At 41.9% G+C, this 27857-nt stretch overlaps 1 protein-coding gene across 10 annotated transcripts; it reads left to right on the top strand.

Moving 5' to 3' along the window:
* Positions 1-86: 86 nt before the first annotated feature.
* LOC110503921 (hepatocyte nuclear factor 1-beta-A) lies at positions 87-20239 on the top strand. Of its 10 annotated transcripts, none has more exons than XM_090218584.1 (10): positions 204-757; positions 3427-3626; positions 3976-4246; positions 4632-4867; positions 11090-11241; positions 14216-14342; positions 14580-14753; positions 15086-15204; positions 15876-15920; positions 17854-20239. In XM_090218584.1, exons 1-10 carry the CDS (start codon positions 387-389, stop codon positions 17872-17874), a joined length of 1716 nt encoding a protein of 571 aa, XP_090074710.1. In that variant the 5' UTR covers positions 204-386; the 3' UTR covers positions 17875-20239. The 10 variants fall into 10 exon arrangements, with proteins under 10 accessions (XP_021438247.1, XP_090074712.1, XP_090074710.1 ...); XM_021582569.3 differs by having other exon boundaries at positions 14580-14771; XM_021582570.3 differs by having other exon boundaries at positions 4632-4879.
* The last annotated feature ends 7618 nt before the right edge of the window (positions 20240-27857 follow it).

Genomic DNA, 27857 nt, shown 5'->3' with positions numbered 1-27857 from the left:
TTATACAACAGAGTCCAAAGTTCATGAAAGTTTTGTTGCTGATAAGGCAGAGCCAATAAAAGCAACAGCGCTCCAGTGTAAACACTGTCAGGTCTACCTGCTTCAGTTCGTCAGTGCAGCCCTCTTCTGACGATTTGCATAAAGTCCCCATCAGCCAGCCCACTAATTACCATGTTTTATATTCCCTGCCCTCTGAAAGCATCATGGCAAATTATATCACTCTCCTCAAATGGGAAGTGAACCAGCTTCTCTGAGCAGGTGTCAGGAGTAGGACATTCACATTAACACTGGAGCACGGGAGGAAGAGAGATCGAACTTTTTTTTTGTACTTTCTAGTTTTTATTCTCCCCAGCCTCCCTTTTAGTTCAGAATTTAACTTTTTTTTAATGTTCTCGAAAATGGTGTCCAAGTTGACATCTCTCCAACAGGAGCTCTTGAGCGCCTTGTTAGATTCCGGAGTTACCAAAGATGTTCTGATCCAAGCGTTGGACGATATGGATCCTAGCCCGAATGGCTTTGGAGTTAAGTTGGAGAATCTACACATGTCTCCGCCAAGTTCTAAAATCAACGGAAATGATTCGGATTCGAAGCCGGTATTTCTAACGTTGAGCAACGGGCACGGTAAGGGCAAACTGTCGGGAGACGAGGGGTCCGAGGACGGGGATGATTTCGATACCCCACCGATACTAAAAGAACTCCAGTCGCTTAACACGGAGGAAGCAGCGGAGCAGAGGGCAGAAGTTGACAGAATATTAGCGTAAGTGGATACAACTTTAAATGTTTACTTGCATACATTTAGGACTGTTCAACAAAAAATATGTTATTATGGATATGCCTACTTATTTTAGACTTTGCTGTAATTTCAGTGTCTTTAAAACGTTTATATATGTATTTATATTTACAACGACTGCCTAACGGGGAACAGTGGGTTAACTGCCTTGTTCAAGGGAAGAACGACAGATTGTTACTTTGTCAGATACTGTTCCAACGCTCTAACCACTCTAACCGCTACCTTCCGCCCAACAATTGTATCTGCATCGTGTCTGTATTTTAGAATGCTGACAAAACTCCTGTAAAAACACATTTTAATTTAAATGCAAAGGCAAGGCAACAAGGCAATATGTTCCCAGTGTTTACAAATGTAAAATAATGCGCCAGTAGTACTTTCACGTTCTAGTTACTAATTATCCACACGGGTTATTATTTATTTACCTTAGCAAAATATCAACTAAACGAGATCTATTTATTATTAACTTACTCGATCTCTCTCACTTAGATTATATATGGCAGTGCAAGAAGAGAAAGTGAATTCACACCCACGCATTTGTTTATTATGCAGGATTAAATGTTGCACTAGATATAGGCTCTAATAATAATAATAAGAATATTCTGGTGAAATATTGCAACACTTCTTGAAGCAAATATTATTATGTTTTATGAATGTAGTCTATAAAGGACTTAATCTTTGTATATGTTGTTATTGTCTTAATTTATCTTCTAATATACATTTATAAATGTTCATTCATTACGCTAGTAACATGATCAAGTGGCCGGCAGAAAATCAAAACTAACCCACGTGTAGTTAAGTTATTATTAATTGTATTCTATAAATCATCAACTGAAAGATACACAGTGTCGTATGATTAGAGTGAATGGAGATCTGGTTATTCATTGTCGAATGTTATAAACCAACATCTAAACCAATATATAAACCCGCAGACTTAACTCTCCAAAACAAACAGTTGTGTGTAGATTTGCAAAAATTACCCATGTGAAGTCAAAACTTAATCTGAGATGACTGTGACGGTAGGATAAATGTAAGTGTTATTTTAATGTAATATTTTAAAGCACGCTGCGCATATATTCTAGGCCTTTTAAGTTGTTTTGATATATAGATTTTTTTTTTATCGAAATAAAGCCTATTGAGCTGTCATCCTTGGCCGCAATTGTGCAATTGTTTATAGTTGATATAATTGAAACATTGGAATAATTCAGAGGATTTTAGCTATGTGTAAGTGTATTCTTCGATAATTGAATGCAATTTTGGATGGAAGCCTTGAATTGATACATTCAATTTATTATCAATGTATTATCAATTTCCTATGTTTAAGCAAACAACATGATCTTATTCAACCAAATCACCTATTTATTTATTTGATTCATACTCGATTCTGGGATTATTTAGTCTGGATTTGATTAGGCCTACGGGCCTATTGTCCAAATGGGAAAATGTGTAGACTATAACGTCAGTGTGTGTCAGACTCAGATGACATAAAATACTGTGCTTCTAAACCAATGTACCCTAGGCCTATCCTATTGGTGCTTAGTTTAGATTATATGATAGCCTAATTTAGTAGCATTTGTAATATATTTCTGTATCATATATCCTTAGTATCTCACATCTGCTATGAAATATTGACATTTCAAAAACTGTGGAAAATGTATAAACCAAGGTCTAGGATTTAGATTTTCAAATGCATCAGTGTCGCCTCAGCTACAGTCATAACACTGAATTGAAAATAGGCCTGATTCGGAGTATTTTCAGGTTTCTGAACGTATTATGAGTTCACCGGTGGTGGAAACAGTACCCAATTGTCATTCTTGAGTAAAAGTAAAGATACCTTAATAGAAAATTACTCAAGTACACTCCAACACTCAGACATAATTTACACACAAGCATGTGTGATTAGTGAGTCCGACAGATCATAGGCAGTATAGGGATGACCAGGGATGTTCTCTTGATAAGATCGGTGATTGGACCATTTTTCTGTCCTGCTAAGCATTCAAAATGTAACGAGTACTTTTAGTTGTCAGGGAAAATGTATGGAGTAAAAAGTACAGTATTTCCTTTATGAATGTAGTAAAACTAAAAGTTGTCAAAAATATAAATAGTAAAGTACAGATACCCCCCAAAACGACTTAAGTAGTACTTTAAAGTATTTTTAGTTAAGTAATACACCACTTGAAGTCGTCCAGGCGATTTACACCAGCTCAGTAAAATCCGTAACCTTTGGAAATATTTACATACTATTGAATACAATGATTAATGGTCGTTTATTAGGGTACTTAACAATTGTCCCAACCCCCCCAAAATTGGGGCCTTGCAAAACAGGGATAACGTAGAAGAAGTCCGAGAGCAATACGAATAGAATAAACCAAGGGAAATGAATGTTCGTGCTGTATCTTGGTACTGAAGCAAGGTTAGGAATGTATTTGGCCAATGAATAATACATTAGATTAGCAGGGCTATTAGTATGAGTGTTATATGGTGTATACTGGTCTATAGCCTAGGAGTTGGTGCTAATTTAGCACCAACACCTATAGGCCATTATACACACAATACTATTAGGCTACTAATAGAATGAATAACATGTATTTAGCAAGGTGATTCGAAAATTGTTTTATGTGTGTTTTATGTAACCGCAGTGAGGACCCGTGGCGTGCCGCTCGCATAATTAAAGGCTACATGCAACAGCACAACATACCACAGCGCGAGGTGGTGGACGTAACCGGACTAAATCAGTCTCACCTCTCACAGCACCTCAACAAAGGCACGCCCATGAAAACTCAGAAGCGAGCGGCGCTCTACACCTGGTATGTCAGGAAACAGCGGGAAGTTCTCAGACGTAAGTTAATATTTGAGTTTCTCACAAAGCCTTTGATACAGTTCGAGTCACAGAGGTGTGTTGGCCTGGGCGTCATAATACTAATGGCCACCCACAACACAATTTGCGTGAAAATAAATGTCATATTTCGGCTCTACATATGGTCAGTATCATATTCTAGTAAGCCTATACCTCAAATGTGCCTGATTTATCATTAGGACCTAGGCTACATATTGTGAAATTGTCCCTCATTAAATTATGCCTGATTTCTTCTTATTGTCTTATTGATTTATTTTGTCTCCATTCCAGCCAATACAATGTTTTTATGTGACATGAGATGCATCAAATGTACCTTGTTCTTATTTTCCAGAATTCAACCAGGCAGTGCAAGGTTCTGTCAACAACATGACTGACAAAGGCAGTCAGGATCAGGTGCTGTTTTTCTTCCCAGAGTTCAACCCTCCTGGTCAGGGTATGGGGCAGCAAGGGGAGGAGGTGGGCTCTGAACCTTCCTGCAAGAAAATGAGACGGAACCGTTTCAAATGGGGGCCTGCATCCCAACAGATCCTCTACCAGGCCTATGAAAGACAGAAGAACCCCAGCAAAGAGGAGCGAGAGGCTCTGGTGGAGGAGTGCAACAGGTGAGCGGAGGACACTTTGGAGAATGAGAAAGTTACACCTTTTGGGCCGCGTCCCAAATGCCACCCTATTTCCTATTTAGTGCACTGGTGCCAATATGGCTCTGGTCAAAAGTAATGTACTATATAGGGAATAGGGTGCCATTTGGGAAAAAGTGACACAACTTTGTTCTTCCTTTCAATAATTGATTGTTTGGCACATCTTATTTGATACTAACTCCATTATTACAGCAGCATATGGCCCTAGCTTAGAATGATCTTGACAGGGTTGAATGTCTCTCGTTGTTTACTGTATCCAACTATCATTCCAATGCAACTACCATTATATTTCCCCTTTGTTCTTTTCCATTTTATTCCATTGATACTATTTAAATCTCTCCTCCTATAGGGCTGAGTGTCTCCAGAGAGGGGTGTCTCCGTCTAAAGCTCATGGGCTGGGCTCTAACCTGGTCACTGAGGTACGGGTCTATAACTGGTTTGCCAACCGACGTAAGGAGGAGGCCTTCCGTCAGAAGCTGGCGATGGACGCCTACCCCATACCCATCCACAGCATGAACCCTCTCCTGTCTCACAGCCACAACTCCCCACACCACCACAGCTCCCAGACCAGCGCATCCCCCCCTAGTAAGATGCAAGGTAGCGTCTCCACACCACATGCATACCACAGTTCATTACTCTGCTATTATATCTAATATAATACTACACACAATCATGGAATCATAAAAAATGTGGGCTTTCCTCTTTCTGTACCTGTCCCAGCCATGATCTGAGTGCATTTAATTACTATGGTATCATGATCAGGGACATGTCTTTGACAGTTAGAAGAACAATGGTTGGCAAAATAATTGGATGATTTTATTTTCATACCCAAGCAAGAGTGAAAAGAGGGAGAGAAAAATGGTTGATGAGATCAGGGAGAGAGAAGAGAGAGGGCAAGTGATCAATAAGAGTCACTGAGGGAGCTGAGCAAATGTCATTGTTATTCTGATATTTGACAACACACTGAGAACAATCCACATTGTACCTGCAATCTCCACTCCAAAGTCAGCAGGCAGGCAGGAGCAGGAGAGTGGCACAAAGTGCAGCAGTCCTGTGACAGGGCAGGGTCAGGGCAGGGTCAGGTAGGGATTCAGCGCTAGTTGAACCTATAACCACTACTTCCACATTCACTCTATAAGCATAAGGTCGGTCGGTCAATGGTGACTTTTTGGGGAATCAACAAAGTTCCTGAAGTTGTAAAGAGGAAATCCAACAAACTGACCGTTAAACATCATAATGCTGTTTGCACTCAGTGCAATTTAGCCATCTACCGGCGTCTATAAGAGATAACATGGAGCTGATATCTTGGCACAGCATTATCCTCAGTGCCATCGCTCACCTCCATAAAAGCAATGATTGGAGAGACTCAATCAAAGCCCCTTGTCGTTCTTTCAAGTTAGAACACGAGGTCAACTCTCTAGAAAAACAAACCGTTTGCCTCGGGTTGCTCTTTTACCTTTGGTTATACTGGGCCCATTAGCCCATGCTCTGTTTGCTTGTGGTTTTTACCAGCACACCTGACCAAGCATTGACCTCAGGTTTCAAATTGAGGAGCTAGGTTCAATGATAGGCTTGTGTGGAGGGGAGAGAGAAGGGGCTGGTTGTAGAGGGATAGGTTAAGGGTCAGAAGCGGAAGGTACTTTGCTCCCCTTAGCCCTCGGTTGCCTGCTTACAAGGTGTCCTGCCGGTGTGCTGCCAACAGCATCAGCTGTTTTTCAGTGTCAGCCACTGGCCTGACAATAGCACCCCAGCAGGTTGCCTCATCGCGTTGCTAGGCCACGGCCTGTGTTATGCATGCTTAATGGACAGTTAAAATCCTTGGCTACTACATCTCCCAGTCCTTTGATAAGTGGCTCCCCTGACTTCTCCTCTCTATACCCCAGCCTGGCAGGGGTCCCTATTGTCTGTGGCGTATTGGAAGACTGCAGTGACTGTAACCTAGGTTCATTTATCACTGCTGGGCCTTGGGGAGGGGCTATTTTAAAGCCTCCCCCCTCACCTTTATAGGGCGTCAGTATAGTGGCCGAGGGAGGCTGGGGCTGGGCGCTCTCCAGACCAGAGCAGCAGGGGCTGTCCTCTGGGGTATTGGCTCTTTTCTGGCCAGACAGGACTGATGACCCCTTGTGCTCCAGCCTATAGTGAGATGTGGGTAGCCCCCTCCTTCAGCGCCACTACAACAGTTATGTGAGGGAGGTCACTATCAGGTCACATCAAGGAAAACCTCTTACTCCTGGAGTTTTCATTGATTCTCTTACTTCTGTTGATAAGGGTGAGTTAACTTGATTGGTCACAATGGTAGAAACAGTCAAATAGTATTTTTTGAGGAAAGATGAGGTTATTCTACAGTCAGTGTTTGGTAAAAGACCAAACCAAAACAAATGTATAAATAGATATCTTCTGTTACTAGTCACGTGTTAATACATACATGTAATAGGTGATTCACATACACTGTTGGTCTAATCAAACTGTTTCATCAGCTGAATGATCCATGTGTCTGAGGCCATAACACTTTTAGGGCCATAGTGTCCCCTTGGATCGTTCATTTAACCATACAACCTGCGTTTTTATTGAGAATAGGCAATTGGAATTGAACCCTTTTCTAAACGAAACAGATGCCAATACGTGTGTGTTTGTGTGTGTGTGTCACCATACGTTATGGGAAAGGATGTCACGACCATACTGTTATGTTGTGTATAATTGTTATGATTCTTTCTTTGAGAGTGAATCTGGAAATAAGTAGAGGGCGCTCAACCAATGTGAGTCGAGGTGCAGCCCAAAAATGTGATAATCATTGAAAAGGAAAAGGCGCTACGCTCGCTCACCATTAAAAACTCATTATTTTATTTTAAGCTAAAAGATGAACGTTTCAGCCACTTTGAGGGTGAATCTGAAAGCTAAGCTTAGGGAGCAGTTTCATACATCTTTCAGCAAAGTATAGAGGTGGGCGGATTATCTTTTTTGCTGCTACTTCTGTGTCAATAATATTGAGTGTGTTGTCCAGAGTTCTAAATAGGCCCTCCCTTTATGTTGACCTGCATCAAAGCTGAGATAAAGACGTTGACGTGCCAATCAACCCAGATAATTCAGCAACAGTAGCATATTTTTCACCAGAATGTGCTAAGAGATTGAATTGAACCTCTGATAACCTGCTGATATTTCATTTTTTTTTTAGCATATTCCCTCGTCTCACACGGCAAAGCCTGCTGATTCAGGAATCTCCCACCTAATCTGACACACTGGAAAGGTTTTAGCTGTAAGATTAAGACGGCAGTGAGGGGAGTGTGGTTCAATACCTGGTAGACTGGTGTAATGGGCACGTTCTATTCATTTGGTAATCCTCTGAAAACAGTGTTATTTCATTTAATAACAGTGAGAGTAAAACCCCATATTATAGGAGGGAAAAATGGTGAGCAGGTTGTGTTGCCTCAATGCCTTGTGTCACCCAAGGCTACAGTATGTGGGAGTTTGCCTGGCCAAGGGATAGAGAGGCAAGGCCTGCCTACTGCCTGGTCCTGCTCTGACCACTGGGAGCCCCAGCCTGGTCAGAGAGGTACCAAGGCCTGCTACGTCCTACAGAGACCCGGGAGGTCTCTAATATGCACCGAAGCTTCAATGACCAGTGCCTGGGGATGGGAAGAGGGGCTTTGATATTACATGGGTCACACAGAGCACTGAAGCCTTTTAAACCTGCTGTAACTCCCTGCTGCCTACGCTATCACTCCCCTTCACAGGGTTCTCACCCTCCCCCTGGTCTACTTCTAGTCTCCCCTGGTCCAGTGCTCAGTGTGCTTGGTATTGTAGTTGATTTAGCTCAAGCCATATTTCAGCTGAGAATTTGGTGATAGAGAGGAGCTAGCAAACTTTTTTTAGGATGTAAATAAGAGTGGATGTAGGACACAGTCTGAAACTGGCCAAATGTCATGCAGCTAGAAAGTACAGTAGTTGTTTAAATTTTGGGTTGTTTTTGTCTCTAATATAATGTTATTTTGAGGAAGAAAGATTTCTTAATCTCAAGCTATATTGACAGCATCTTTATAATATCCCAATAACAAACTGGGGGTGCATAGGTTGGTATGTGGACACCGCTGGCCACCCCACTGGTGTCCCAGAAATGGAGCCCTCCTCCTCCTTCCAAATGACCAATTGCCTCAGACAGACTAGACAACGGAAGCTTTCCTGACTGGGATTGGGGTTCCCTGCAGCCAGATTTACTGCCTGACACAGGAAAACAAAGCTGGCCTGAATAGCACCTCTCTCCCCTTGACACTTTACAGGATGTCCAGCTTGGAGATAAATGCCTGTTTATGAGTCCTCTGCCATTGTGAGGGTATGGGGGTCATGGGCCTGATGGAGTGCGTTATTGTTCTGTAGCGGTGTTAACAAGTGCTGTGGGGTTGCTAGTGTGATGTTCTAGACAATATGAGGTCTGTATGTGGTTCTCTTGTGGTCTGCCTGGACAGACTGGACAACATGTTTGTTGTTAGTGGATGAAATACAGTCAAGATGAAAATGGTAAATTCTCTGGTCTGATTTAGTCGTATTTCCCAGGCAGTAAAGCATGTTTTTACTAAGGTAAACTTTATTTTGAGTGAGATACGGTCTCCCATTCTTTTATGGCAGACATATGATGCTTGGTGTCTCCTGTCTGTGACTGTCTGTAGCTGTTTGGGACTGTCAGTGGCTGTCTGGGACTGTTTGGGACTGTCTGGCTGTCTGGGACTGTCTGTGACTATCTGGGACTGTGACAGACAGGGCACTCAGTGTGACATGCGTGGGTCAGGGACAGAGGGCACAGGGAAGATCTGGGATCTGAGAGTAAACACTGTCACAGTGGTTTTGTCCCAAATGGCACCCTATTCCCTACATAGTGCACTACTATATGCCCTGGTCTAAAGTAGGGCACTATATAGGGAATAGGGTGCCATTTAGGACTGGCCCAGTGTCACAACCCACTGCTCTGCTCTGCAGGGGGGAGGGAGGGAGACTCTGTGTGAGACTGAGACTACAGGATAAGAATGTGTTTGACATTGGTTGTAAATGTGTAATGTTTGCTCTGTTGGTATCAAAGGGGGCCAGGCAAACATCTGTTTGATAGGAGGAGAGCAGCATTCCTTTGGCCCCCGGTGGCCAATGGAGGTGGGAGACAACAAGGGGTCTAGACACGGGATTAAGAGATGGGTCATTCAATGATGTCACAGAATTCACTGACTAAGTGTTTGGAGAGTGGAAGGATAGGTGAGAACATAACAGGGTTCTCTATTGATGACATACTGCACATAGAAGGCATTTCTTCACTTCCATACCTTTACCTGGGCACAGAGGGATCCTTTCCATGCTGGGTAGGAATCACTGTGCTGCCATATTTATAGACCTATCCAAGGCCTTTGATACTGTCGACCCTCCCCTACTCATTCAAAGGTTGTCTAAAATGGGCCTCGACCAGGCGTATTACAAGTGGTTTGGGAACTATCTGTCAGACAAGACACAATGTGTGCTTTCTGATGGTGTCAAGTTACCTCGATATTACAAAAGGTGTCCGGCAGGAGTCTATTTTTTGACCTGTCCTCTTTTCTATTTGTATAAATAATATTGGTCTATCTGAAAAAGCCTGTAACATCGATCTGTATGCAGATGACACTATTGCCCCTATGGCTGACCAGGCTATGTTGGAGCTGCAATGCTTTGATTTAAGATTGGTACGTAGTGCGGGAAAAACGAAATGTTTGCTGCTTTATAATTCTCATATAAATATTTCAGATGCTTACACATTTATGCAATGGATGATTCTTTCATCAAGCAGATTCCCGCCTATAAATATATGGACTTTTGGATTGACAATAATTTTACATTCATAAAACATACGGATGAGCTAGTTATAAAGTTGAGATTTACAGTAGGCTTATTTTATAGAAATAGATAATGTCTCTCTCTATACAGCAGGAAGCAGATTGTACAGTCAACTTTACATGCCCGTCCTTGACTATGGTGACACCATTTATCGGAATGTCGCAGCCACAACTCTTAAACCTTTGGATGCCGTCTATCATAGCGCCCTTCGCTTTATCACAGGTGACAGTTTTAATACGCATCACTGCATCCTGTATCAAAAGGTTGGCCGGTCCTTATTAACGTCCCGTAGACCACTTCATTACTCCCTTTTTGTTTACAAAGCTCAACTACACAAGCTTCCGACCTACCTCACTTCACTGTTAAAATAACAAAATATGAGACACCAAACCGGTTCACAGGGATGGTTATGTACTGATCTAGGTAAATCTGCCTTCAGGTTTTGTGCCCCCCATTGTTGGAATAACCTACAAAACTCCCTGCATTTTGACTCTCTGGTGCCTCTATGGCAGTTTAGGACTTTAATGTTGAATGAATGTAATGAGAATTACAAATGTTTGGATTGAATGTAAATAATTGTATTTGTGGTGTTTGAAGCTGTAGTGTTGATTTTCTAAAAAACAATGGTGCTTGAGTTCATAAAGTCTAGGACTGGGGTTGTGGGGGACTGGTGTACGGTGTATTGTACTCACTAAATGGCCTTGGCTGAGCTGGGCTGATAGCACCAGTGGAGGGGTCAGTGTGTTTGTTTGCTCTCCCTGTTTGAGTCAAAGAGCAGGTGAGTCTGATGGGTTGGAGCACCTGCTGACATAGCACACTTAGTCATACTGAGAGGCCTGCTACCGTCTCTCTACCCTATATACTGTTATCCTGTGTAACACAGATGTTGTTAGGTCAAGAAATAAACTCTCAATCTAACAATCTGTCAATTTCTCTCACTCTTTACCTCCCTCCCTCCAGTGCGGTACAGCCAACAGGGACCCAGTGAGGTCAGCTCCTCGACGACCATCAGCCACCATGGCAGCATGTCGACCAGCCAGTCGGTGTTACAGCAGGTGTCTCCGGGTGGCTTGGACCCCAGCCACAGTCTGCTGTCACCTGATGCCAAGATGGTGAGTAACACACCTGGGCCCTCCTGGCCTCTGATTAGATAAGGACCAGGGCTGCGTTTAACATGAGGTCCGTTCCAAATGGCACCCTATTCCCTCTGTACTGCATTACTTATGCCCTATATAGTGTACCATAGTGCTCTGGACAAAGGTAGTGCACTATATAAGGCAATAGGGTATAATTTGGTACGCAACCATAGACATATAAAGCAGGTCCCGGAGCCAGACTGCCATGGAACAGTCTGTAGGTAACAACAGTTAGAGCATTGTGCTTCTCTCTGTGGAAAGTGCAGATAGGCAGGCATGCGGCAGGCCTTGGCTCAGGCCATACAGAACGCCTTCACCACTAAAGTGAACCGGGTAGGTCCAGAGCTGAGCCGATAAACCTGACAAAGAAACATCCTGCATTATGCGTTTATTGATTAAATGCCCTGTAAAAAGAAGCGGAGATTGGAGCGCTCAGCACTGCTTGCTCTGCCAGGGAAATGACGACAGCGCTTGATTATGTTCAATGTTTTTTCTACCTTCAGAAAAGGGAGCGCGAGGGGAGAAACTCAGCCCTCTGCCCTAGTCCAATATTTGATGGGTGAAAATGAAACTTGACAGTACAGTACATGCAGAAACTAACTCTTGAACGCTGGTGCCAAAAAACAATTATATTGTATTCTTAGTATCAGAATAATAACGAGTTTATGACACTAACCAGATTTGCCATGTTTAAATCGAACAAAGTTGAAAATAAACCTTTTTATTTAGTGAGAGATCCCTGATGATTCATAGTACATTTGTCATCCTCTCCTGTCAGTAGGATGTTAGTTTTTCGTAGGGAGGGCAGGTCAGTATAGTGTGGAACAGGTCAGAGCAGACAGGTTGTTATCTATGGGTACCGTACAGATGACTGTCTGAGTCCCAAATGGAACCCTATTCCCTCTATAGTGCACTACTTTTGACCAGGGCCCATAGTGCACTATATAGGGAACAGAGTGTCATTTGAGATACATCCACTGTCTGACCATCCCCTCCTCTCGGAGTAGTTGGCAGGGAATATGAAAACATACTCGCGTGCGTGAACATACACACACCCACGTGCACACACATGCATACACACTACTACTTTCAGTCTGTGCTTTTACACTTTATCATCAGATTTCTTATTTTTTATTGTCTTCCTTCTCAGGATTTGCTCGGTGTAGATGACTGGAGTTACACAAACACAGTGTTACGCAAACACAGTGTTACACAAACACAGTTACACAAACACAGTGTCACACAAACACAGTGTTACGCAAACACAGTGTCACACAAACATAGTTACACAAACACAGTGTCACACAAACACAGTGTTACACAAACACAGTGTTACACAAACACAGTGTTACACAAACACAGTTACACAAACACAGTGTCACACAAACACAGTGTTACACAAACACAGTGTCACACAAACACAGTGTTACGCAAACACAGTGTTACACAAACACAGTTACACAAACACAGTGTCACACAAACACAGTGTTACACAAACACAGTGTTACACAAACACAGTTACACAAACACAGTGTCACACAAACACAGTGTTACACAAACACAGTGTCACACAAACACAGTGTTACGCAAACACAGTGTTACACAAACACAGTTACACAAACACAGTGTCACACAAACACAGTGTTACGCAAACACAGTGTTACATAAACACAGTTACACAAACACAGTGTCACACAAACACAGTGTTACGCAAACACAGTGTTACACAAACACAGTTACACAAACACAGTGTCACACAAACACAGTGTTACGCAAACACAGTGTCACACAAACATAGTTACACAAACACAGTGTCACACAAACACAGTGTTACACAAACACAGTGTTACACAAACACAGTGTTACACAAACACAGTTACACAAACACAGTGTCACACAAACACAGTGTTACACAAACACAGTGTCACACAAACACAGTGTTACGCAAACACAGTGTCACACAAACATAGTTACACAAACACAGTGTCACACAAACACAGTGTTACACAAACACAGTGTTACACAAACACAGTTACACAAACACAGTGTCACACAAACACAGTGTTACACAAACACAGTGTCACACAAACACAGTGTTACGCAAACACAGTGTTACACAAACACAGTTACACAAACACAGTGTCACACAAACACAGTGTTACGCAAACACAGTGTTACTTAAACACAGTTACACAAACACAGTGTCACACAAACACAGTGTTACGCAAACACAGTGTTACACAAACACAGTTACACAAACACAGTGTTACACAAACACAGAGTTACACAAACACAGTGTCACACAAACACAGTGTTACACAAACACAGTGTCACACAAACACAGTGTTACACAAACACAGTGTTACACAAATACAGTGTTACACAAACACAGTGTTACACAAATACAGTGTTACACAAACACAGTGTTACACAAACACAGTGTCACACAAACACAGTGTCACACAAACACAGTGTCACACAAACACAGTGTTACACAAATACAGTGTTACACAAACACAGTGTCACACAAACACAGTGTTACACAAACACAGTGTCACACAAACACAGTGTCACACAAACACAGTGTCACACAAACACAGTGTTACACAAATACAGTGTTACACAAACACAGTGTCACACAAACACAGTGTTACACAAACACAGTGTCACATCCTCTCACAGTGTTACACAAACACAGTGTCACACAAACACAGTGTTACACAAACACAGTGTTACACAAACACAGCAGAACTAACACAACATTTATCTGTGTGAGCTGCATTGCTGAGAACATCTGGTTTCACTTCTACAGTGATTTACTATACTCTATACCCTGATTTAACCATCCTTATATCAGTTAGCATGTTAGATTTAGGATATTGTCAGTACATGACTTCATTCTTGGTCCATAATGGTATCACTAAGTTTCTTAGTGTGTCTCTCTCTCTAGATGTCTGCGTCAGGTGGAGGCCTGCCACCTGTGAGCACGCTGACCAACATCCACAGCTCCCACCATACACACCAGCAGACACAAAACCTCATCATGCCTCTCTCTGGAGTCATGACCATTGCACAAAGTGAGTCAGCCAATCAACCAACCAGCCAGCGCTTTGCATTTCCCAAATTCTCCTCTGTTTACATTCTTGTATTATTTTCTTGTGCGTTCGTATGAACACAATGGTTGAGCTCCAATGGCACCCAAATCACTTTTGACCAATAGGGGTCAAAATAATGCACTATATAGGGAATATAGTCATGCTTTTATTGTCATGCTTTTGACATGAGCCAAATCACTGAGGTTCTATTTGTTGTAGGTCTGAACACGTCGCAGTCCCAGTCGGTGCCAGTGATCAACAGCGTGGCAGGGAGCCTTGCAGCTCTGCAGCCGGTGCAGTTCTCCCAGCAGCTCCACAGTCCCCACCAGCATGGCCTGATGCAGCAGTCCCCCAGCCAGCAGCCTTTCATGGCCACCGTGACTCACTCACACAGTCAGTACCTGCCTCTTAGTAAGCACTAAACAATTGCTAATGCCATGTCATAGATGGGATATAATGGAGATTTACCCTGGTCCCAGATACTTTTTCACTCATTGACATGCTTTGTTTAGCATGACAATTCCATAAGGAGTTGACAAGAGTGCAGAAACTGCCATCCAGGCTACTGCTAATATGCAATTGGCTTGAAACTCAATTTCAGTATGTACAGATGTAGCCTAATCCTAATCCTAATCCTAACCCTAATGCTAACCCATTAATAAAGGCGAATCTATTGGGTTAAAATTAACAATGAGACGTTCTCTCTATGTCTTTGTCTATGGCAGTGTACCCTCACAAGCAGGAGCCCACGCAATATTCCCACCAGTCACGGTTTCCCTCAGCCATGGTGGTGACAGACGCCAACAGCCTCAGTACTCTCAGCTCCATGTCATCCAGCAAACAAGTCAGTCACTAACATGCTTCAGTCTCACCTGACACAGGCCACAATCAGCCCCCCCCCCCTCTACCCTGGCCCTGACTCAGTCAATACAGTCTCCTCTCTCTGTCTGTCCTCAGTGTCTGTGCTCAGTGTTTGTCCTCAGTCTCTGATATTTGACCTATCTGTGTATAAGAGCATGTACATATATAATGGGAGGAATAATCCCTTTTGCTGCTCTCTGAGATATGTTTGCACAAGTTGCTGTATTTAAACTAAAACGTTTGTGAAAATAGGTGGTTGGAAATGTAAGTTGTAAAGCTTGAAAATCAATTCCGAGCTTGCAGAGGTTAGGCTATGTACTGTATCTTGTGCAAACCTCCCATTAGAGATCGGCTTGATTAATTTCTTTATCTACTAACACACCAAATCTTCCTCACAGCCGACACACAACCCCCTCCCCGAACTGAGCACTCACTAACAGTAGGCTGATAGACTAGGTTAGATACAGTAGGCTGATAGACTAGGATAGATACAGTAGGGCTGTGTCTCATATGGCACCTTATTGCCTATATAGTGCACCATAGGGCTCTGGATAAAAGTAGTGCACTATGTAGGGAATAGGGTGCCCTTTAAATTGGACACTAGGTCTGTGTGTTGTGATTGTTTGTTGACTTGTTTAATCCCTCTTACATTAGGATTCTACCGTAAACAAGATGGTGCAACTGGGGGGTCTCTCCTGGGTAAATACTATTTTCTAAGTACGGTCACTTAAAAAAGTCCCTTAGTTTTAGCCCGAGTGCCAGTCTGTTTGTGCCATCATGCCAACTCTATTTGTCTTGAAAATGACAGCAATGGAGTTGGCAAGAACACAAACCGATCTGGTACCAGGCAAACTTAGTTTAACTGCACTGGCTCAGTGAATTCACCCCAATGTGATGTGTTGTTGTCCCAAAGCCAAGGTCATTCAACTGAATATTTGTGTGCAATATACCATATTTTGCGTTATAAATGTCTGCGCTTTAGATTACTATATAGGCATAAATAAATGTTTATACAGACTGATACAGTAACCTTAATTCATGTAATCCATCATCTTACGCATCTAAAGTCAATGAATGGCAATATGAGATCAGACTTATTGAATAATACAATCTTTATTTATTCACATAATGGTTTCACAGCTAATGTTTTTGTGAGGCTCTGGCTTTGATGCTGGGTTTGACCCTAGTCCTCAGTTCACTCTGCTTTTGTCTGAGCATGTGGACCACAAATCTCAATCATTGGCCCAAGGAGTCGGGTGTATGGATACTCCTCAGAATTCCTATTTCCTTTGAAAGGCCGGACCAATCAATCACCCGTGCCCTCATCCTGAACGGCATTTGATTAATGATGCCTCCTTTCGCTTTCCTCTCCATTGGGGGAGAAAGAGGGCTGGTCGCTCCCTGGCCTGGCAAGACCTAGTGTCCTGATCAGGAAATGAAACCCACTGTTAATCAAAGTTCAGGAGGCTTGTGTCCTGCTACTTACTTCGCTCCTATGGGGGTTGATGGTGGGGGAGTATAGGGTGAGGGTGGGGGGTGTTTTTTGTTGTAATTACAGCTCTTCCCCTTTCCTACATCTCCCTGGTCCCAGTGATCGCTCTAGCCTGAAATGCCTTCCTCTGTGCTTTGCTTTCACACGCTCAATTTCCCACGCTGCCTGAGACAGAGCACTCTATGCTGCCCGGCCGCAGCACTGTCACTGCTCATTGGGTGGCAGGCTGAAGTGCTGAGATGTCTCGCTCAGAGCAACATTCTGGCAGATGCTCCGATTGGCTTGAAAGCAAACTGTCCCCTTATTAGAGTGGTTTTGGAAAGATACTGACCGGGGGCTTTTGGTTTGATATGTATGTAGAACCCATCGCTCTACAGTGTTGAGTAACGAGACCTAAGACAGTCATCATTAATGTTTTTTCAGAGCATTGAAAATAAACCTAAACATATTGGTGTCTAGCTTTGAGCTATGCTCTGATGATATCATGGTATATTTGTAGCTTTATAGGTGGAGCAGCATTTAAACGAGCCAGCGTTTGGACAGCAGGCTCCTCCAGGCTGCCTCTCAGGTCTTTATTTGGACTGGGTGGTGCAGAGAGGCCAGTGGGCTCTTCTCATGACATGACCAACATGCTCAGACTTTATAACTCTCTTGTTTGCTGAGGACACCCCTCCCACCCCATGTTAAACTCACCTCCACTTAGGGTTAGACTGTGGTCTGAGCAGCTGGCCTCCACCTTTATCAGGTAGGGCTGTTTGCTGGCCAGAGGGTCACGCCAGGGTCAACTGCCTCCACCCCTTGAGGGAAAGGAAAACATGAATTCCACAAACAATCTCCAAAAGGCCATTTGAATGGAACCAAGGCTTTTCAGTGAAGTGGAAGAAGGATGTGGAATGTATTTGGTCAGGTGTGGTGTAGGTAGGCAGTAGGCCATAGGGCTGATAAATCTGCTGTAGCCGTTTACATCCAATCTGAATCTGACACCATGGGGAAATGGGACCTATTATCATGACAATACATCTTAAATACATCCTCACCAGAAACTGTTTCTTGTGTTATTGAATAGGTTTTCTTAATTTGTTTGTGTGATATACTCACTCTGACGTTTTTTTCCCTCTCTCTCGGTCTCTCTTTTTGCAGTGTCCTCTTCAAGCCTGGTGAGAGTACACACCTGACTTCCTTGGTGCCTAGCAACAGGAGCACATTTTTCCACCCACTCACTGTGGTAACCATGACAACTCCTAATAACTGGCAACAGCGCACTGGACGATGAGTCAGTCAACAAATCCAGAGCAGCGGTGGCGGAGGGCGAGAGGAGAGGAGGAGTGAGAGAAGGGGAGAGAAATGCACATTGCAGGTTTTGCGTTAATAGACACCCAAATGAAGGGAGGAGAAACTGGATTTCCCCTGACATACAACAAGGATGTATGATTTTTCACTACAAACACAATCTTGAGAAAACATTATTCATTTCTCTATCTTTTCATTGAAAATGTGTGCAAATGACAAGTGATCGCTTCTATGTGGCCAATCATTTGTGACATTATCAAGGAACAAAACAAATGGATCTTCACATTATGCCTTACATGCTGTGGTATGTAAGAATAGGACTGGTGGAGTGGATGTCCATGAAGAACTAACATGTTACTGTGATCTGATGTGGAAAGATGAAGGCCTATGGAGGCTGGGGTGAGAGGACACAATCTGCCTCAGTCGGCCCAGCTATGTTGGGCTGTGGTGGGGATGGACTGTATGGGGGACTGGGTGATTCCCTCTGGCATGGGGCCCGGACTCATGATGGGCAGATCTGAATAATCTGATCCCCACTATACTGTATATTATCAACGGCAATGCACAACCATCAGAACTACTGGATGACAATCATATTAACTTTGTCCTGAGCAACTGTATAGGTTTTTGTAGATAGATATTTCATACATGTACATGCCTGTTCTGTTTGAAGGAGTCTTCCATGTTTGTTTTTCATTATGTGATTTTCTGTACTGAACAGTCAATAGTGCAGATAATTATAACTTTGTTCATGTGTCTAAAGGATTTCAACATTTGTCATTCCCAAACACGGGGGAAATATAATAGACAATATACTTGTATTTTTTATTTGGTTCCAACTGTAAACTGTGATTGAAAGATATGACAATCTTTAGAACTAAAGGACTATGCAATGTGCATATGAAGTGCATATGAAGTGCATATGAAGCCTCAGAAGACTGAAACGTGTACAGTACTCCACAAACAGAAGACCGAGGGATTTCTGAGATGCACCATTACTCTATGAACTTAGTGCCCCTCATGTTGTTTCTTTCTGTTGTCAGAGCTGCCCGCAACACGACACAAAACAATAAACCAAAATGTTCAATTATTTAAAAAAATATATATGTGTACAGTAGATACTGTATATAAAGTAGTCAGAAATTCAGTTGGACACTTTGGGTGTTTTTCTTTCACCCATTTCCCATGTTTCGTTCTGAAGAGAGAGTCAGTGTGCTATGATATCATAAACAAAGTCTGCCCTGTGGGCGTGTTGACTCACATATTCACTGTATGCCTTCAAACCCATTTATAGGGTTTGTCCCAAATGGCACCCTATTCCCTATATAGTACACTACACTTGGTTAAAACATAGTGCACTATATAGGGAATAGGGTGTCATTTAGGATGCACATATTGTCCCAATTCTAGGGTGGCCCATGCCTGCCTGCCTAGGAGACCTCTCTCTGACTGATGTTTGCTCATAGGGTTCAGGTGAATTTCAGGAATGGGACTTTAGCCCTCCCAGGCTCCCTCCCCTCTCCTCCCACTTCCTCATTCCCAACGTTTCCTAATTTAAAGACACATATGGAATTGGACCCTTTTTTGTTATTCTCCTTTATAAATCATAAAAGCCCCTCCCCGTGACAATGACAATATTTACAGGTATTTGCAAGCAAAACAGTGAAATGAGTCTTGTAATTTGTGAATGGGTGGAAGATGAAAGCATCTATTGTTGTGACAGCAACCAATGTAATCAGGCTGGATTCCACAGAGGTTGAAAAATGTTATGGAGAGTTGGATACTCAGCCGCACTTAGTTACTTATGAAATCCCAATCCACCAGAGAGTTCCAGAAAAACAAGCACAGGGTACAAACAATCAGGTTTTTATAATGAACATTTGTATAGTCTGCATTTGACTGCGTGTTTTCTGAATAATTATTTGACTTCATATTTTCTAAATTGAAGTCATACCCTCTCCACCTCCATATTTTGGTTGGCACATACTGTACAGACTCCCTTTCAATAGGTCACTATCTTGTTATTACTTGTACTACCTTGTTTCAATCTGAACATACCCACTGCCATCTAATCAGAGGGCATGCATGTCCACTTTTAACTGTAGATGACAGGCAAAGACAAGTTATTTTCTCTTTGACGTATTTTTGTATAAAATGGAAATCAATCTTTTAAAATCATTATTTATACTTTCTGAGAAAATGTTGATATTCAAGTAAAGCTTTTTTTCAAAATGAATGAATTAGTGTTGGTCAGTGTTTTCTGTTTTTGTGTGTCTTAACAGAAAGGTTATATTTGTTGATGACATAATAACCCACTGGGCACAAACGTCAGTTCAATGTCTAGTTTTGATTTACATTTGGTTGAGTTGTCAACTAACCTCAATTCAACGTGAAATCCCCAAACAATTTCACCGATGTCATTGGATTTAGCATAAAAGTTGGGTGAAAAAAAGGCAAAATTCCCTTAAGTTAACGACTTTTCTCAAATCCAATCAGTTTTCCACATTGATTCAATGTCATTGAATTTTCTTGTTCAAATGACGTGGAAAAATGTTGATTCAACCAGTTTTTGCCCAGTGGGAAGAGTGGTTGACAGATTTAGCAATAGATTGATTCTTCCTCCCTTGCAACATGTATACTTAATCATGACTCATGAGGGACCTTGAGGTAAATGGTTATCACCCTAACCTAAGCACAACATTTCCTGGCATTTTACAACATTAACGTCCTGAGTGTTACCTTTTCACCTCACTGTTTCCTTATGAGAAGTGTGAAAGGAATGTATTCCTATCGACTAGATGACCCCACACCCCTCATGCCTTTGCAAATCATGTTTATTCAAGCTATCTGATCGACACACTGAATCCCCAGGTGTATACATTGTCCCTGTGTGTGTGTCTGTGTGTGTGTGTGTGTGTCTGTGTGTGTGTTCCTTGTCAGTAGGAGCAATGTGTAACACAATGCACATAACCCTTGAAGCAATGAGCCCTGTTGGTCAATTTCTGTGTTTATTGGCCCTCTACAAAGATGTGTTGTATTTCTATGTGATAAGATGACAGCGCCCTCTACAAAGATCTGTTGTATTTCTATGTGATAAGACAACGGCGTCTTTGAAGTTTGTAAATCTAAAGTGCGTGTTCAATTTCCAACAGGAAGGCACCTACACCAAGCAATCTAGAAAGTTCATGTCAACTACCATGGTGTGTTCTAAACTTTAGTGTGTATAGGCATCATCGGTATGTTTCTTGTGATCTGAGCAAACCCATGAACACGTCCCCTTATTCAATCATAATTTTTCAACGCAGAGGATTATTTCCCTTACTTCCCTGTGTGACAGACAGACCAATAGTACAGGGAAGACAGTGGAAGACCTTTCCCACTTGTTTGGAACAACAACCGAAATATCCCCCAGGAAGAACAACTTGAAAGGGCCAATCTGGTGTCTCGGTAAGCACAGTATCGGGAGTCTCACATTGTTATTATGAATGGGCTAGGTCTTTAGAGGGCACACAGAGGGGAGGCCACTGCTAACAACATGTATGACGTGTAATTCATACATGGACCCTGGCCACTGTCTCTCACATTGCTCAGCTGAGGTTAAGCATGATTGTGTTGCTATGCAAGAGGCTATGTGTGAGGGTATGTGAGAGGCTATGTGAAAGGCTATGTGAGAGGCTATTTGAGAGGCTTCCACAAGCTTCCAAAATCTTCCCACAATAAGTTGGGTGAATTTTGTCCCATTCCTCCTGACAGAGCTGGTGTAACTGAGTCAGGTTTGAAGGCCTCCTTGCACGCTCACACTTTTTCAGTTCTGCCCACAAATTTACTATAGGATTGAGGTCAGGGCTTTGTGATGGCCACTCCAAAACCTTGACTTTGTTGTCCTTAAGCCATTTTGTCACAACTTTGCAAGTATGCTTGGGGTCATTGTCCATTTGGAAAACCCATTTGTGACCAAGCTTTAACTTCCTGACTGATGTCTTGAGATGTTGCTTCAAAATATCCATATAATTTTCCTGCCTCAAGATGCCATCTATTTTGTGAAGTGCACCAGTCCCTCCTGCTGCAAAGCACCCTCACAACATGATGCTGCCACCCCTGTGCTTCACGGTTGGGATGGTGTTTTTCGACCAGAGGACATTTCTCCAAAAAGTACGATCTTTGTCCCCATGTGCAGTTGCAAACCATAGTCTGGCTTTTTTATGGCGGTTTTGGAGCAGTGGCTTCTTCCTTGCTGAGTGGCCTTTCAGGTTATGCCGATATAGGACTTGTTTAACTGTGGATATAGATACTTTTGCACCTTTTTCCTCCAGCATCTTCACAAGGTCCTTTGCTGTTGTTCTGGGATTGATTTTCACTTTTCGCACCAAAGTACGTTCATCTCTAGGAGACAGAATGCGTCTCCTTCCTGAGCGGTATGACGGCTGCGTGGTCTCATGGTGTTTATACTTGCGTGCTGTTGTTTGAACAAATGAATGTGGTACCTTCAGGCGTTTGGAAATTGCTCCCAAGGATGAACCAGACATGTGGAGGACTACAATTTTTCTTTCTGAGGTCTTGGCTGATTTCTTTTGATTTTCCCACAATGTCAAGCAAAGAGGATATGACTTTGAAGGTAGGCCTTGAAATACATCCACAGGTACACCTCCAATTGACTCAAATTATGTCAATTAGCCTATCAGAATTTTCTGGAATTTTCCAAGCTGTTTAAAGGCACAGTCAATTTAGTGAATGTACAGTTCTTACCCACTGGAATTGTGATACAGTGAATTATAAGTGAAATATTCTGTCTGTAAACAATTGTTGGAAAAATTACTTGTGTCATGCACAAAGTAGATGTCCTAACCGACTTGCCAAAAATATAGTTTGTTAACAAGAAATTTGTGGAGTGGTTGAAAAATGAGTTTTATTGACTCCAACATAAGTGTATGTAAACTTCGGACTTCAACTGTACTTACAAATATAAAACCAATTGGTTTACACTATTTCATTATCAAAGTAATAATTACATTTTACTCGCTATGGTTGAGAAAGAAGTGATTGAGAAATGCATTGCACTTCAAACAAATGAATCATCCACAAGTTAGCTTAACGTTTCTTTGCTTGAATACTCAAGGGTCTTTCCTTCATACAAACTTTATTACAAACGTTGAACATTGGGAGGATGACACATGGAAATGGAAATATTCAAATGTAGAAACTGTTTTGAATGCACAGTTATAGCGGGAGTCAGTTAGGCAATACTAATTCAGCTGTACAACACTACAACATTCTCTCAAAACTACAACAAACATACAGTGTCTCAAATCTGAACGTAAACTGCATCCTCTGTGGAGTAATATGATATGGTTTTAGAACTGCATTCATCCAGTTTATAGTGTCCAACTCTTAAGGTCGGCTTTCCCCCACTGACACAAGTGAGTGTTTTGCATATCATTTGTTTATGACAGGATCTCAGCCATACAAAAAGCAACGTTCAAGATTAGCCCCTGGGTTTTTTTGTTCTCTGGAAGGGGACAACTTTGATAAATTCATCTGTGAGTCAGTGAGCATGTTATCTTACAAAGTGTTAGAATGCACTTTGTTGTGTGTTGTCCAAGAAAACCTGAATACACAATGAGAGACCGCAATATACAGGAGGGTGAATGGATATTTATTGTAAGAGTTAATGTAATGTGATGGCAAATTACTGTAGTAATACTCTGGCTGAGCTATTCTATCCTGAGTTTAAAGAGAACTGAAAGACCCTGAAAGAGACTGTCCTCCATAGTTCTAAGAGGAGGAGTCACGCTGGGGAAGCCCTTGTAATCCAATGATGTTGCTCTGTTTGGCTATCAATGAGCCCTTTGATTTTAGGCCCAGGGAGTCACTAAAGATCTGACTACTGCTCTTTAACTACTTTTCACTGAAAGAAACACAGGTTATAGAAGAAAGAGCACTATACTCATTTGCATCCTTTTGGAAAGGGGAATTTACAATGCTATACGATACAGCATTAAAGTCACCCAATAGCTTACATAATCTCTATCAAAATTGCTGTGTGAAAACTTAACACAACTATTTCAATTAAATTATAATTCAGCAGTTTTCTGGGGCTAATCTGATTTTTTGTGTGTTATAATTTAAGAGTAATTTATAACTGAAATCACAGATTTTGTTTGTTCATGTGAGCACATGTTGACAATAGCATTGGACTGAATATTTAATATTGTACATTATCATTGTGTGTTTTATTGCATCATTTTGGCTACGTTTGCATTTTGGCTCTGTGAGAGGAACTATTTGACTGTCTATCTTTAAATATTGTAGTCTAACTAAAATTGGTGGGAAATCTAACTGCCAGGCAGCTTCTAATATCTCCATATCTGAACTCAGAATCTAGTGATTCTATTTGTGCATTTATTTTAGTCTTACATCATTGCCTTTTGTTTCAATAGTATTTGATGTGATGTTGATCCATCAACCATTGTTAAACAAATTAACCTAGTCTCTTCCCTGACTTCTGCCCCCATTTGTCATCCAGTCTGTCTCTGTTATGGAATCTCTAGCCAGAGAGCTCAGGTTAATGACCGACATGGTATTGTCATCATTCATGTCATCGACCACATTGTGAAAAACAAAGAGGACAGAAAAAGGAAGATGTGGAGTTGGTGATAAAGGGAGGTAGAGGAGAAAGTTAAGCCGGGAAAGAGAAAAGTCATGCAGATACCGATTACAGCATAGCTAAATTGTAATAAGAGAGTAGAACATGTAAGGATAGGTTTCACTGACCAGAGAGTTTGACACTTGTTCACTAGTGTATTGCCAAGACAGAGGAGGGAATCTTCAGGTCCAGAGGTCAACGCAAGGAGCGAGATGGACACGTGGGGAACAGAAGGAAGGGACACAGGGACGGAAAGTGGAAGCGGCAGGGTGAATGTGGCCGTGTGTTTAGCAGTCCCAAAAGAATGGGTACTACATCAACTCCAGCTGGGGCCCAAGGGGTTAATGGATGAGACTGCCCAGCAGGGGTCAGGGGTCAGGAGGCCACTCTCTACCAGGGCTAATTGGCCACAGCGAACAGAGTTCAGGCCCACCGGCCGGCCCTCCATGGAGAAGTACATACACATGTATACAGCAGCTTTGATAGAGGCGTCTTCCATCAAAGCCCTTGATCTGACTGAGAGAGAGCTCCTCTGTTGTGCTTCTGTTCTCAGACAGGCCTGAGTTAGAACAATCCTAGCCCTTCACTGTACATCTCCCTCACTACCACCTACAGTGATGCAGTTTGACAAATATAGACAGTATAGGTGGCCTTTGGTTCTTTCTTACATACGCATTTCAATGCAATTCTTTGTTGTTGTAGGTCCAGATTACATTTGAAAACTCTTTTTCTTTTGCGTTTATTTAAAAAAACATTTCATCCCCTTTTTCCTCATTATATAATTCATCTGCAGTAACTGTCAGAAATTGCAATGTCAAGTAAAAAGTACTGTAAATTGATGTAACCTGCTCATTGTTGTGGGACTACTTTATTGTCTTCAGTGTGCAAGTATATAAACCCTTATGCCATACTAAATGAAAAGTAGTTGTCCAGGCCAACACAAAGGGCTCAATTAACATGTAAAAAGTAGGACAAATCCTCCTGGAAGATGTTCTATCTATTACAAGCCATAATTTAGCTGAGAGTCTGACAGTTGTGTATCATAAACACAGGAGACAACAGGACTGAAGTAGAGAAACAAACAGTCAATAGAACAAAGTGCTATACATCTGAGAGTTGTTGTCACAGTACACTATACTGTACTTTCTGTCAGAAACAACCATTCCCAGGACACAAACTGCTACAAGTAAATTACTGCACTAAAAATATAAACAAATGAGTTTTATCCAGTAGGCCATAAACCCTCAGATGTGATACATTACATTGTTAAAGGATAAATAAGTCGAATGGGGAGTCCTTTCACAGCCCGAGCGAATCAATCTTACTAGCAGGCCATCAGAGGAATAGGTCAGAATAAGAATGAAAGCTCTTTTTGGCCCATTGTTTCTAAATGGATAGTAAATGAGATGTGTCTCATCTTGTCTTCTACCGTCAGAGACAGATCATATACAGTACAGAAGGATCCTGACAGATTGCAGTTGTCATGCTGATGCTGTCACTGGCCTGGTACTGAAGAGGTTGATGATTTATGGAGAATGGTGGGATGCCCAGAGTGGGCCTGGGTTAATGTTCGACTCTCTCACAGGGCCACCTCTGGGGTCTGCCTGCCCACAGCCTGCCCAAGCAGCTCCACCGTAGGGGGACCTGCCTGACTCTGCCGGCCTCCAGCTAAACTCTATGCTCCCAGCAGGGTAGGAGACCCATGCTCTCTTCAAGGCCTGTGAATGGATTCAAAGAGCTGTGTAGGAGGGACTGAGGAGACTGACGAGGGGCTGGTGAGGAGTTTCACAAGTAGCAAAAAGCAGCAAACAAATTCAATTCCTTCAGAATATATTGTATAAATCAGCACTTCACACTAAAACAAATCACAGGATAGGACAACTGCTAATCAGTGTATCTGTAATTATAGTTTAGTAATGAGTAGTTAGTAGTTTCTTTCAAAGAATGTATTGCACCAAGCATCAGTTAAATTTGTGTCAGTAGCCATGTGTCATTGTACCAATATGGACGCAATATGGACCAATGGGTCATGTCATTTGTTTATATTTGTTGTGCAGTCATTTATTTGTAGCAATTTGTAACCTGGAAATTGCAGTTTCTGTCAGAAAGTTCAGTATACTAATGTGGATGCACACTGGTATACTCAAAGGCATAAGTATGTAATATCCTCCTTTGCATATTTGGGTATTATTCTACACAATCAGGATATACCCTGTCTGTGATCTATTGAAAGCATCAGATGCATTCAGAGTAAAAATGATATAAATGCGGTCAATCCTAGCTGGTGGCTACCCTCATTAAGCTGTAAATCTTTCACAATAACACCCACAGAACAGTGGGAGAAGGGTTCATCCTTGTAACTCCACCTTGTCACTGGTGCAACAATGAAGATGCTTGCTGAAAACGTTTATGTGAGGGGCCACACAATAGCCTCAATACCTCATTCAGCCAGTATAAATGTAGGACAAATCCCTCAGGGGACAAATGCAGGTGCCATGAAATACAACAAGCTGTAAAAATATCAGTTTATTTGACATGCTGATAATGGATATACAGATGTAGGATCTAAATTTGACCCAGTCTGAAATGTCAAAGTGGAAATTACAAACTTCAGAAGGCTTTTTAAACCTCAAATACACTACAAGTTGCAGGAATTGCAGGACAGTTCTGCAAAAGGGTGATCAAATGAAGATCCTACATCTATATTAGGGAAATCTAATTTGATCAATTAGGAAGAATGAGGGGTCAAGTCAATGTTGCAGTAGGCCTATCCACGAAGATAACTTTTCCCATGTCATCAAATAATATCAGAGTGTTTGAGGGACTGAAAAAACACCATGATCGATGCATGTGTTGAACTGACAGTATTTATGTAAAACACACATTTTGCAAACCTTGCAGAGGCAGGTTTAATTCTATCCAGCCCAGGATAGGGGTTTAATGTCAGTGATATGGAAGACCCAGGGAAATTAATCATCAGCATTGACTTAGTGATGTTAATTAATATTTTATTTATCTAAAATCAAAAATACCTTAGAAATGTGGGACTATTTGAAAGGTTTGTCTTGTGATATGAGAAGCATCTTCTTCATATAATCAAGACAGGTACACAATTGACATATTTACTGTAAACTTTCCAAGAGCCTTGGCATCATGTTCCATGGACGCAATGCCAAATATTTTAGTGAGTTTGACAGAAGCACCACAGTGA

This window comes from Oncorhynchus mykiss, chromosome 24 (genome assembly GCF_057628025.1).
Source record: "Oncorhynchus mykiss isolate SJ-2025 chromosome 24, ASM5762802v1, whole genome shotgun sequence".
NCBI classification, from domain to species: domain Eukaryota; kingdom Metazoa; phylum Chordata; class Actinopteri; order Salmoniformes; family Salmonidae; genus Oncorhynchus; species Oncorhynchus mykiss.
This window is presented reverse-complemented; position numbering and strand designations above follow the sequence as displayed.